Raw genomic sequence first — 13,811 nt, forward strand, 5'->3', positions numbered from 1 at the left:
GCTAACACTGGATATTGGGAGCTATGAGTTAGCACAAATGGCTGACACCAGATGGCTGGGAAACCCCAAAACGAAACAGTGATGTCTATAAGTATTTCTGGCAGAATGCCACTTTTGTGTGGATTTTATATAAAGATGCTCTTAAAGCCAAAGGCGAATTCATCCACCTTGGGCTTTGTAAGCCTGCCTATGTGTTTGTGGGTCTGTTTGCCTATCTCTTCTGGGCCTATGAACAGCTCTTTAAAATCCCAAGTGTCCTGGAATGTGCCTTCTGGAGGTTGCCTGTCAGCTCCCCTGTGTGCTGGCCTTGCCTGTATTGAATAAATCGTGACTCCTTGAATTCTCTTCAACCTCCCGGCTTCCTGTGATCTGCCTCCTTTATTTGCATTGGAATGTGGCCTCACATGTGCTTTTTTGGCAATTCAGAAATATAAATAACAGTAGTGGCAACATATCCATAGCGAAATCATAACAGAAAACAACAACACTGTATGATTGTGGCTTCTAGGCATACCGCTTGATAATAAATGTAAAATTTAAATTTTATTATTGTATCTTTTCCCCCCATATGAACCTAGGAAGCTCCAGGAAGCTCAAGGGATGGTAATGTCCAATTCCTGTAGGGAAATGCCTTTCTAATGCCCTAAGGCAATTTCATCTACTCAGGGGACTCCTGCTGGGTGATGCGAGCACTGCAAGCAACTGTCAGATCTGAAGGAAACATGTAGGGGAAATGCAGAAGCTCTTGGTGGGCTGATGAGTGGATAACTATGTTCATAGGGTTCACCCATACTGGGTGCATCAACAAACCCAACTAACCTGACCTTCAATTGTTTTTCAAATATCTTGCCTTGTCCACCATTACTATCTTACATTGGATCTTCATTATTTATTTCATGGGTTGATTGAAGAAGCATTTTAGTTGATCTCTTTGTTTTTTTCCCTCTTCAATCTGTTCATAGAGAGGTAGCGCCTTTTTTTTTGTTTTGTTTTATTATTACTTAAAAAATACTAATCCTCATGAGGTAGTGCCTTCTATTCTTTCAAAATATGCACCATTATTTTGGTTTTTGAAACTTTTCAAATACTTTCCATTTTATTCAACGTGAATGTCAAGAGCTTTTCAGTGGTCTATCCTGTAGGTTGTAAGCACTTGGTCACACTCTCCCATTATCTTTCTGACCTCAACTAGCACATCTCCTCTTGTTCCTCTAAGCCGGATCAGCGGCCTCTTTGCCATTCCTGTATCCTCTCGAGGCCTGTCATCACACCAGAGTCGTGGCTTGACTGATGTGTGTACTGCAATTTGTACCTTGAACTTTCCTAGACCCAACAATTTTAAAAACTAGTATCTATCTTCAGAAAAATGAAAAGATTCACAGCATACTAAATATATAATATGTAAATACCATAAGTAAATAAAACTAAGATTGGTACATTGAATACAGCTGTCCACTTTCCCTTATATTTCTTAACCCATAAAGAAAGTCTGAAATACTTTCATAGATATCTGCTAATTTTTGGAAGTTATGCAGTCAGAAAATAAAATAAAAGTAAATAGTTTATATTTATTTTTAAAGTCAGTATCTCATGTGGCCCAAGTTGGACTTGGATTCTTTAAATAGCCAAGGCTGGTTTTGGACTTCTGGTCTTCTTCTCTGGAGGGTTGGGTCAGAGTCTCTCTCTGTAGCCTTGTCTGGCCTGGGACTCTCTATGAGGACAAGGCTGGCCTCAAACTCAAAGATCTATTTGCCTTTGCCTCCCAAGTGTTGGTACTAACGCTTGTGCCTTAAAAGTTCAGTGGGGAAGCAAGTGGAAGGCACAAGCAGTAGTAGCAGCCTTATTGTAGTTTTGATGATGTTGTTTCAATGGGATTCATTAAAGTGTTATCAAAACAGTCATGTGCGCACATTGATATATTTTTTCTTGTGTTTGGAATTCTTTAGAGGCAATAGAAGAATCTATTTGACTTGTACCTTCTACACACTGGACCCCTATGTGATATTCTGGTCCCTTAGTCCCAGCTCTATAATGAGAGTTCGGCAGAGGATCACTGTTGAGCAAGAAAGTGGAAATCAACTGGCTACTTCCCCTGGTGGTAATGGAGTTTCAGTGGGAATTATTAAATTGTTGCTAAAATATACATCTACATGTAAACACACAGAAAATTTATAATTATTAATTGTTTCTCTCAATGTCCTTGCTAGTGGGGTTATATTTAGGAAGTGGTCTCCTGTGCCAATGCGTTCAAGTGGACTCCCCACTTTCTCTTCTATAAGGTTTAGTGTGGCTGGCTTTATGTTGAGGTCTTTGATCCATTTGGACTTGAGTTTTGTGCCTGGTGATGGATATGGATCTATTTTCATTATTCTACATTTGATATCTGGTTATGCCAGCACCATTTGTTAAATATGCTTTCTTTTTTCCATTTGGTATTTTTTGTTTCTCCTTCAAAAATCAGGTGTTCAAAGGTGTGTGGATTAATATCAGGGTCTTCTGTTCAGTTTCATTGGTACTCCTGTCTATTTTTATACCAATACCAGGCTGTTTTCAGTACTTTAGCTCTGTAGAAGAGTTTGAAGTTAGGGATTGTGATGCCTCCAGAAGTTCTTTTATTGTACAGGATTGTTTTGACTATCCTGGATTTTTTGCTTTTCCATATGAAGTTGAGTACTGTTCTTTTGAGGTCTGTGAAGAATTTTGCTGGGATTTTGATATAACCCATGATTCTTATCTATGTTTAGCCAAGTGATTGGTACCTTTTCTCAGTAAGGCATTTTCATCTTTCTTCCTCTGCATCTGCCTGGTGACTGCATCTCGGCCTTTCCTCTTTCCAGAATTTTCCTAGGCTGATTGCCCTACCTATACCTCCTGCCTGGCTACTGGCTAAAAAGTGTTGTATTAAACCAATAGGAATGACAAATCTTTGCAGTGTACAAGAGCGTTATCCCACAGCAAGAATTGGATAAATTACTAAGCTTTGCATTTCTAAACCTTTACACTGCCCAACATAAACCTACTGGGTACTAGGTGTGAAGTCATAGTTGTTATGGTTTTTATAATCTGTAATATACATTGGGATCATTGTATTATATGAAGGATAGTAAGTTTTTCTTCTGAATGCTTTTCTTCCCACAGAGAAGAAAATGTCAACAGTGCCAGTTCAGCAGCCTTCAGTATGGTCACTTCATTGATGGCCTCTGGTGGTTACAATTTAGCACATTGTATCTAGTACACAATGTTTTAATACACTGGCCCTTAGCTGTATTTGCAATTTGTAGGGTTTGTAAACATCTTCTCCGCTTCTAACCCCAAGTTAAGAAATGTGCAGAAATCAGCAACAAGCAATATAGTCATTGCTATGGTAATGAAGGAAGTCAAGTGATTACCACTTGTTTACAAGTGAAATTTATGCACAATTAACACGAAACAGAATGGAGACTCCTAGCCAGGTTACCAACTGCTACACTGCCATTACTACTTCTTCTTTCCAAAAGGGCCTTACATATTCTTCTAATTCTGCCTCATCTTTGGTTCACAAACTTCCCCAACAAAATCTCCACCCCTTGGATCAAAATGTTCTTTGTGATTGGTTAGCAAACTGATGACAGAATTCTTGTAACACTTTGTGGAGTTTATAGACATCTCATCTACCTTTCAAGGTAGAGAAAGTACGTGTTGTATATCTCTTTAAAATTATATTTAGGAGCTTGTCATAGTGGTGCAAACCTTTAATCCCATCACTTGGAGGTAGAGGAAGATTGATCTCTGTGAATTCAAGGCCAACCTACCTGGTCAACATGGTGAGTTAGTTATAGGAGAGCAGAGCTACATAGAGAGACCCTGTGTCAAACAAACAAACATACTTAGGGGTGGAGGAAATGGCTCAGCATTTAAGAGCATTTACTATTCTTCTAGTGGAGCCACATTTGGTTCCCAGTACCCACATCAGGTGGTTTTCAATGGCCTGGAACTCTAGTCCAATGCCTCTGGCCTTCAGGCACCCATTGTCACATACATACAATTAAAAATGAATATGAAAATTATATTTACTTCCTGTATTTGTATATGTATGCATGCGCATATGTTGGGAGCAGTGAGACCCCCAGATCCTGAATTTCTTGTAATCCCCTGATCTGAGTGCCTACAACTGCTCTGAGACCTTCAGGAGTTCCTGATGGCAGGAGAGTGATTTCTGGTGGGTTTGGCTGGGGCGTGGCTATCGCTATATAATCTGCCCCTGAACACAATAAAGGGGGCATTCTTGGGGAATTCAAGGATGACCTGTGTCGCTGTCTCTGTGTGTGTCTGTATTTTAACCTCCAGCCCCCTTGCCGGAAGCTCGCGAACTGCGCATAGAGCGCAGACAAGGGGGCGCCGTGAGCGGCAATTGGAGGTCCCCACGGAGATATCGGCACGCATTTGCATATATGTGTGTATATGGACATGCAAGTGTCTTGTCATCTGTGTGGACGTCAGAACAACTCACAGACGTGTGTGCACCTCTTCTTCATGGGAGTCCCAGCAATGAAGCACAGGTTGTCAGGATAGGTGGTAAGTGCCTTTTCTTGCTGAGATGTCTTACCAGTCCCTTGCATATCTTTTAAAAAACAAACTTTAGCTTTATGATAATTTGTCTTGTGTGTATTTTTATTCCTTACGGATATATAATCTTTTTCAATAGAAAAACCGTATCTTATTCTCTTTGTCTTGACTGGCATGATGATTAAAGAAGCGTTTTTCAAATAAATGAATAAGCCCTTTTAATCATCAGGCAAGGATTTAACTTAGGAAACGGTACTTAAGAGTTCATGTGAAGAAGTATTTATTTTATAAGTGTAGTGCAGCTTAGCATCTTTGTGTTTAGAGTACATCACCGATCCATGTTTACTGACCCATTAATGCTTACAAATTTCACTTTGGACTGTGGAAATAGCTTTGCAATCAAATGTTTGCCCAACATGAGCAAAATTCTGGGGTCATCCTCAGCTCAATATTCACATAAATGAAAGAAAATTTAAGATTTTACTCATTTTTATTTTATATGTATTGGTGTTTTGACTGCATGTATGTCACTGCACCACATGTATGCAGTGCCCAAATGAGATAGATTCTCCTGAAACTGGAACTACAGATGGTCGTGATCTGCTCTTTGGGTGCTGGAATCAAACTGGGTCTTCTGCAAGGGCAGCAAGTGCTCTTGAGACAGCTTCCCAGGCCCTGGATGAGTGTTGGTATTTAATTTTCTTCTCAGTTTTCCATATAGTCTACATATTAGCACACCATATGAAGTATGCCTTGAACTCAGAGAGATCCACATGCCTCTGCCCCGTAAGTGTTGAGTTTAAAGGCGTGAACTTCTAATTCCAGCTCTGTAGTATAATTTTTGAGGTCAGACATTGTTATATTCTTCCAGCATTGTTCTTCCTGGTTATTATTGTATTAGCTCTTCAGAGTCCTTTGTGCATTCATATGAAGAATAGTTAATAGGGAATAAACTTTCAGACAAAGGAAAATAGTCTTAAAACATGGACACCAAACCAGAAAGGAAGCAGTAATTTTGAATGTTTACATCAGGTTAAAAGATTTGTCATGAGACTCATGTCAAAACACAATAATTATCTACTTTTCTGATCTGTTAACATGAGTCTTATATGAAACAATGATATTTAGGGATACATATACAAGCTTGAGATATTAATCTTCACATTAAAGTTTGTAGGATTTAGACATATTTGTGACTAAAGAGAGTTGAATTTGTTTTAAATTAACTTTAATAAGAAGAATTCAACTAATAACTGGAGACAAGAAATGCATTCGTGTAAATAAAGGATAACAGTTTTCAAATATTGATGTAATGGCTCAAAAGATATTATTTTGAATACAGGAATAATATCTTTGATCTTTTTTTGAACACATTTTCTGTCCAATTATTTCTAATATGAAAAGCTTTTTATATTTTGGTAAGAATGATTGATTTAAGATTCATCCACTCATCAGATTTGTAGGAGCACACTACAACTACAGGAAGAATTTTGCTGAGATTTCTTGAACTTACTTGCACACCTGAAGCCTTTATGCCTGTTGCATTGATTTTCATTGTTTTTCCTCTGCTGTGATAAAATCCATGGCCAAGAGGGTTTGTTTTGGTTGGTGGTTCCAGAGAGATAAGAACCCATCATGGTGGGGAGGCACAGCAGCAAGCAGCAAGCCAGAGAGATGATATTTTCAACGGAGACAGGATGCAGAGAAAGTGAACTGGAAGTGGGATGAGGCTAGCAACTCTCAAACCTTATGCCCAGCGGTGTATTTCCTCCACTAAAGTCTTACCACCTCTCCAACTACCACCACCAACTGGGGATCGGGTGCTCAGACACATAAGCCTATGGGGGACATTTCTCCCTTAATCACCACACCTATTAATTAGCAGTTTCTCAACTTATGTTTCCACCTTGTCTTGGTATCCACGCTTCTAACTTTTATTTGTATGAGTTTAAATCTCATATAAATAGAATTATGAAGCAGTTGTCATGTTGTGATTGGCTCATTTTGTGAGTGCATCACCCTCACAATGAAATCATATTGCTGCCCATTTTTTCCTTTTACAGAATAAGTGCTATTTCATTATATGTGTTTTCCACATTTTTGTCATGTAGTCATTTTGATGGGCATCTGAGTTGTTTCCTCGTCTCAGCTACTGTCATGAGTGCTGTCAAGAAGCCTGGGTACCAATGTCTCTTCCTGAACATGATGTCAAAGATTCCTTTTCGTTTGTTTTTTTGAGACAGGGGTTCTCTGTGTAACAGCCCTAGCTGTCCTGCAGCTTGCTTGGTAGACTAGGCTGGTGTCAAACCCACCGAGACTCACCTGCGTCTGTCTCCCAAGGGCTGGAATTAAAGGTATGTGTCAACACACGTGGTTAATTCCAATTATTTATAATAAATACTATTAAGTGGGGTATCTATGTCATATGGCAACATTGGGAACAGGCAAAAGCATTTTGTCCTAAGTGCTGACATTTGACTTCAGACTCCATTTTACCTGCAGGGTGAAACAAAGTTCAGGTTCCCAAGCCCTAGGGGACCTGGCAACCGTCCAGCAGGCGACACATCCCTCCCTAAACCATGGAAATAGTTGTTTTACACCTGTAGTTCTCGAGAAACATCATGACTGTTTCTAATAACAGAAGGATCAGAAGAATCTGATTGGTTGGAATGAAAGGCTTGCATTGTATGTTGGTTGACAATGATGGAACACTTAAGGAAAAGCCCCATTTTTTAAAATTCTGATGGGTGAAAATTGTAACTGTAACTTGGCAACAAATGTTTGTGATTTTTGTGCTTAAATACTTGCTTAAACTGGCTTTCAGTTTGAAGTTCAGCTCCCGAGTCTGTTCAGTTTTCTCCCCTTGTCTCCTTCTTTTGTGCCGTCTGTATTAAATCTTGCTTTGTGGTAACCTCTTGTGTTTCCTTAGGTTGATTTGGAGCCTTTGGACCACAACAGTAACTTTATTTTTAGTTTTTTGAATAGATTTTTATACTTTACTTTTCTTCTTTGAGACAAGTTTTCTCTGTGTAATAGCTCTGGCTGTCCTGGTACTCACTTAGTAGTTCAGGTTGGCCCCAAACTCACAGAGATCTGCCTACCTATGTCTCTGCCTCCCGAGTGCTGGGATTAAAGGTGTGCACCACCACTTCCTGGGTATATACTCTGTTTCAACAGTGGCTGCATCATTTTACTTTTTCTAACATTGTGTTAGGTGTTTATACCTCTTTGCATCTTTGACAAGAGTATTGTCTTTAGTTTTTTAAAATATAAATGCATTTATTTATTTTATATACTTGGTATTTTGTCTTCATGTATTTATATATGTGTACCATGTATGTGCTATGCCTGAAGCAGTCAGAAGAGAGTGTTGGATCCCCTGGAACTGAAGTTAACAAAAGGTTGAATCACCAAGTGGATGCTAGGAACTGAACCAGGGTCCTCTGAAGAGCAGCCAATGTTTTTAACTGCCAAGTCATCTCTCCAGTACTGTCTTTTGTTTTGTTTATTTATTTATTATTATTTTTGTATCTTTGTTTTTGATAGTAGCTATCTTAACATGGTTGAGGTCCTGTATTGTGGTTTTGATTTACAAAATCCTTAAAGATTTATGGCACTGAGCATCTTCTTATATACCTGTTGGCTATTTGTATGTCTTCTGAGAGAAATTTTCATTCATGTTCTTAGGTCATTTTTAGATTAAATATTTAGTTTTTAAGATGTTCAGTATTGAGTTGTGTGAATTCTATGCATGTTTTAGAGATTAACCTTTTTTCTGATGTATAATTTTCAAACATAGTATCTTATTTTGTGCCATTTTTCACTCTGTTGTTTCATTTGCTATACATAAGCCTTTTGGCTTGATGCTGCCTTTTAACCTATTTTTGCTTTGTGGCTCATGTATTTGGTGTCATCCCTTAATTCAATTTACTAGAGCAAGATCCAGAATATTTCCTTTTATGTTTCTTGTAGGTATTTTATAATTTGGATCTAATGTTTAAGTCTTAAATCAATTTTAAGGATTTTTTAAAAAATTATTTTACCTATGTGCGTGTATGTGTGTGTGGACATGTATGTCTGTATACATATATGTAGAGGTACCCACAGATGCCAGAAGAAAACCTTAGATCCCTTTCAACCAGAGCTAAAGGCTGTTGTAAGTCACTGAACATGGGTGCTGGGAACTGAACTGTGGTCCTCTTGAAGAACTAGTGCTCTTAACCTTTGAGGCATCTTTCCAGCCCTCAGTCTTTAATCCATTTTGAATTAAATCCCCCCCCCCCACAAAGTATGTGTATGTGCACAGGCTTATGAACATGTGTATGCATGGAGAGGCCAGAAGTCAACTATTATTCCTCTGGATCTTTCATCTCGATTTTTGAGATTAAAGTCTCTTATTGGGATCTGAGATGAACAATTAGCTAGGCTGGTTTGCTATGACCCTTGGGATCCTCCTGGCTTTATTGTCCAAGTGATGGGATCCCAAAGGCATAACACTCTGCCAGGTATTGGTACTGGTAATCTAATTCAGGTTCTACATTTTACTAATTGAAATATATCGCCAGCTCCAAGCTGCTCATTTATAAATTAGTATCCACTGTAAACAGTACTAGATGTCATAAAGACATTTTCATATAAGTATATAATATACTTTGACCATGGTCCTCTCTCATACTTCGTACCCTCCTCTTCCTCGTGTTAATTTTCTTTTTCACTCTTTTCTGGGGGTGTTGAGACAGCGTTTGACCCAGGTAAGTTTTGAACTCTCTTTGTAACAGAGGATGAGCTTGCTCTCCTGATTCTCCTGTCTCCACCTCTCAAGAACTAGGATTATAGGCATGAACCATATAGTTGTGTAGTTCTAGGGATCAAGCTTCCTATTTCTCAGACAGGGATTCTTCCAACTAAGTTACATTCCTAAATCATGAGTTTCTTTTGTGTTATGGTGTAAAATAAAATACAAAATCTGTCACAATATGTTTGAAGAACTGTCAGATAGAAGTGAACTCTAGAGAGGAGAAACAAAAGGACCAGGAGAAGGATGTGAGTCATAGATAGACTTTAGCCTGAGATGCAGTTTAACAACTTGAGTTGTCTTGTAAGGGATGGTCCATCTTACAAGGTAGTGATGACTCTTACTGAGAGTCAGAGCAGATCCTGATGACTGTCCAGAAGGAGAAATGCTTTTTGATTTATACTATGTGTATGAGTGTTTTGCCTGTATGCATGTATGTGTACCACATGTGTTCAGTGCCTGAGGAGGTCAGAAGAGGGCATCATCTTTCTTAGAACCATAGTTAGGGATGGCAATGAACAACTATGTGGGTGCTGGGAACTGATCACAGGTCCTCTGCAAGAACAAGAGGTGTTCTTATCCACTGAGCCATCTCTTCATCTCCAGGAAGAAGGAGAAGGAGAAGGAAGAGGAGCAGGAGGAGGAGTAAGAGGAGGAGGAGGAGACGACGGCGACGATAACGACAGAATTTTTCTCAAAAATTGTAAGATTCAGTAATGTTCACCTTCATCATTCCCATTATTTTCACTTATTATATTAAGCAACTTTCCCCTTTTCTCACTTTTTCACTGTTGAAAATCTCTTTAAAAGTCCTGAGCCCTGTTGTGAGTTTTCATTTTCATTAACAACAACAAAATACTAAAGAAAAGTTCTCCTACATGTTCCTACTATTATTATTAATTATTATTGCTTTCATTCAGTAGCTGGTTGTAGAATAAGCAAACAGGAGCCCACAGAGATTGGGAGACTTATCTGCATTTACATATGGTCCTTTTGGCAAAGCAAGCCCGAATTATACAAACATCATTCATAGAGAGTTTAGCCTTTAGATTTGTAGATACTGTGTTCTCATCTTAGATATAACATTTTTAGCTACTTATATTTTTTCCCTCTGAAAAATTAGCATGGTATACATGAGTTAATCCATACAAAGTGCCTGGTATGTAATAGCTGCCCTATGAATGTTGCTTTGCCTTTCTCCATTCATGTCCAGGGCATAATATTGCTTTATGTGATATAGCTTTGTTTTCAGAAAGACAGAAGCATAAATTTTCTCTGGAAGTCAAATCAGACCATGTGTCTCCAAGTGATGAGGACATTTCTGAATTATGCGTGTCATTCCACCATCATTCTATTATTATAATCAGTTGTTTTATTTGTCTTGAGGCAGGATTTTCCCATGTAGCTTCGTCGGCTTCCAACTTGCAATCCTTCTGCTCTTGCCTCTTGAGTAGCAGAATCACAGATTGCACCATGTATTATGTCTGGAACCTTTATAATTAGTAATAGAATTCCATTTCATTTTCAGAAGTGCCTTGATTGAAATAAGTCACAAGATCACCCCCCCCTTCCTAGAACTTTCTCAAGGCCTTCTTTAGAGCGTCTTTCAGTTCCTTGTTCCTCATACTGTAGATCAAAGGGTTTAAAATGGGTGTGATAAAAGTGTAGACCACAGACACCATTCGGCCCATCTCAGGAGAGTAGCTGGAACTGGGAGACAAATATATAAAACTGGTGCAGCCATACTGCAGGAGGACCACTATGATGTGGGAAGAGCAGGTAGAGAAGGCTCGATGTCGCCCTTCAGCAGACCGGATCTGTAAAATGGTTGTGATGATGAAGACATAGGAGATGGAGACCAGAGACAGGGGGATGCTCAGGACGATGAAGCTGATGATATACAGGGCGGTCCTGTGAACGTGTGTGTCTGCACAAGCCAGGCGCATGACTGCAGGCATGTCACAGTAGAAGTGATAGATCTCGTTGTTGTGGCAGAATGGAAGATTGAAGATTAAAATAGTTAGTGTCAGTGACAGAAGGGATCCCAGGACCAGCGACCCCACCACCATCTCCACACACAAGGGCCAGCTCATGATAAGTGTGTATCTCAGGGGGTAGCATATTGCGACAAACCGGTCGTACGCCATGACTGCAAGCAGGACATTGTCAGCTCCACCCAAGAAGACAAAGAAAAACATCTGGGTGCCACAACCAGTAATGGAAACAGGAGTTTTGCCCATTGAGAGAAGGTTTGCCAAGGCCAGAGGTGCAATGGCTGATGTGTAGAAGATTTCCAGAACTGCCAAGTTAGCCAGGAAAAAATACATGGGGGTGTGGAGCGAGTGGTTAGTATGGACAACCACAGCGATTGTGGCGTTTCCACTGAGGCTGGTCAGGTACATCACTAAAAAGGCCACAAAAATGACCATCTGCACCCCAGGGTCAGGTGAGAATGGACGGAAGAAGAATTGGATATTAGCAGTTTTATTTATTGTTTCCATGGGGAAGTGTACAAGGCCTACCTCAAAAAAAATGGCGGGAGTCTCAAGGTGTTCCTCACTGTGTATGATGCCCTGCTTCAACCTCCATTCACTGCTAGAGTTCCTTCCAAGGCACCTCAGCAACATACATAGTTTATTCCACAGAAGTCCATGGAACCGATGACCTAAACATTTGCCATCTCCTCGTCTCTCTTTTCTTCCTCTCCAGTAACAAAGACTGAGAAATCCTCAGTCCTGGGAGCTTTGATGACATCTGAGTGCAGTGTGAACCACAGTTCCTGTTGTAGAGGAGTTTCCCAAAGTATGCACTGAGCAAATCAATGAATAAGACCAATTTAAACTTCAAAGCTGCAAAAACGGAGAAACAGAATATAGATTCTATGAAACTTAGAATAAAAATTGTTATGGCTGTAAAGGCAAATATGTGTCATCATTTAGAGAGAATTATATACTACTGGTATTTTATGATACTGTATCATAAACTCTTGTGTATTTCAAAACCTAGAGTCTTTATTGTTTCATTTTATTTTTGTTTTTGAGAAAGGGTGTTCCATAGCCCAGGCTGACATCAAACCCACTGTGGAGCTAAATCTGATCTGGACTTCTGTCCTTCTGCCTCCACCTTCTGAATGCTGGAATGCTGGTGTGGGCCACCATGCCTCGTTTTATGGGATCTTGGTGTTTTGTACCTGCTAGGCAAGAACAAAGTTGAATCCCAGCCCTGAGTCTGCCTTGTTTTTCTTAACATGATGTTCGCTAGTTCCGTGAAATGTTCTGCAAATGTGACTGCCTTTTTAATGCTTACATTCCAACCTTCACATACATCTGACAATCATTAAAGTCTTTCTTGGACCTCACTCTTCTAGTCCAATTCCACGGTGACACTGAAATAGCCTTGTTTATACCACGTGGTTTACTCTAATCTGGGTCTTGGACTCAACTTCATACACTTCCATTTTCAATATTCTCTCTTCTTAGTCTAAAGCTCATCCACTTTTCAAATTCTAGGATCTGTTCTTCCATGAAATTACCATAGGGTATTGTAGTTCAAAATTCCCCTTCTAAATTATTGATGACATTATGGTTGAAGTGGCATCATACTGCCTTTTCTTGTATCATTATGTCCTGTACCATACACACACACTCACAAACACACACACACACACACACATTATATATATACATAATTAGATACAGGACATATAATACATAGAATAATAATTATGTATTATATTTTCTATATATGTATATTGATTTTTCATGACAGGGTTTCTCTGTGTAGTACTGGTTGTCCTAGAATTCACTCTGTAGACCAGGGTGGCCTTGAACTCAGAGATTTTCCTGCCTTGACCTCTTTAATGTTAGGGTTATAGACTTGGGCCACTGCCACCCAGCTCCTAATTATATCTTTTGGTTTTCCCAAATCAGGGCTGGTGTTCTGAGGTTAGTAGCTCATAACGGAACATGCTTTATTATGAATTTGTTTACTAACCCATATCACTATTTCAGTAGGCATGCATAGTCAGCACCAAGCCCATCTAACAGGTGAAGACACACAGGGGAAGCCAGTGACGCAGGAAAGCATGACCTCACTTTTCTTCATTCTGTCTGTTTCCTATGCTTGCTTTTCCTGACACTCTGGGTTTCCTTACTCTTTCTCTTGACTTCCCAGTCCCCTTTGTCCTGCTGGTGCTCATCTGCCAGGTGGCTGACCTTCATTGCTCAACTTAACTCTAAATTAAAAAAAAGAAAGTCAGGGACAGATGAAGGTGGGAGAGGCAGGCAGTAAATAAGGTGGAAATGAAGTGAGGCATGGCCCAGCACTTGAGCACGTGTGGTCCCTCATTTCACTGGCTCACTCCCTTCTCAAGAACACATTTCTCTGTCAATAAACTGTCCTTATGTCTATTTCCAGATAAATAAGTAGGAATAAAAAATAAAAGGTGTCAGACATTCCAGAACAATAACAT

The 13,811-nt window shown here is 39.5% G+C and overlaps 1 protein-coding gene across 1 annotated transcript; it reads right to left on the minus strand.

Annotated features, from left to right (window-relative positions):
* Positions 1-10,911: 10,911 nt before the first annotated feature.
* Positions 10,912-11,841, minus strand: LOC142851094 (olfactory receptor 10V1-like). Its single transcript, XM_075975003.1, has one exon. It carries the CDS (start codon positions 11,839-11,841, stop codon positions 10,912-10,914), a length of 930 nt encoding a protein of 309 aa, XP_075831118.1.
* Positions 11,842-13,811: the final 1,970 nt, after the last annotated feature.

The sequence above is a fragment of the Microtus pennsylvanicus genome, chromosome 5 (assembly GCF_037038515.1).
Source record: "Microtus pennsylvanicus isolate mMicPen1 chromosome 5, mMicPen1.hap1, whole genome shotgun sequence".
In the NCBI taxonomy this organism is placed as follows: Eukaryota; Metazoa; Chordata; class Mammalia; order Rodentia; family Cricetidae; genus Microtus; species Microtus pennsylvanicus.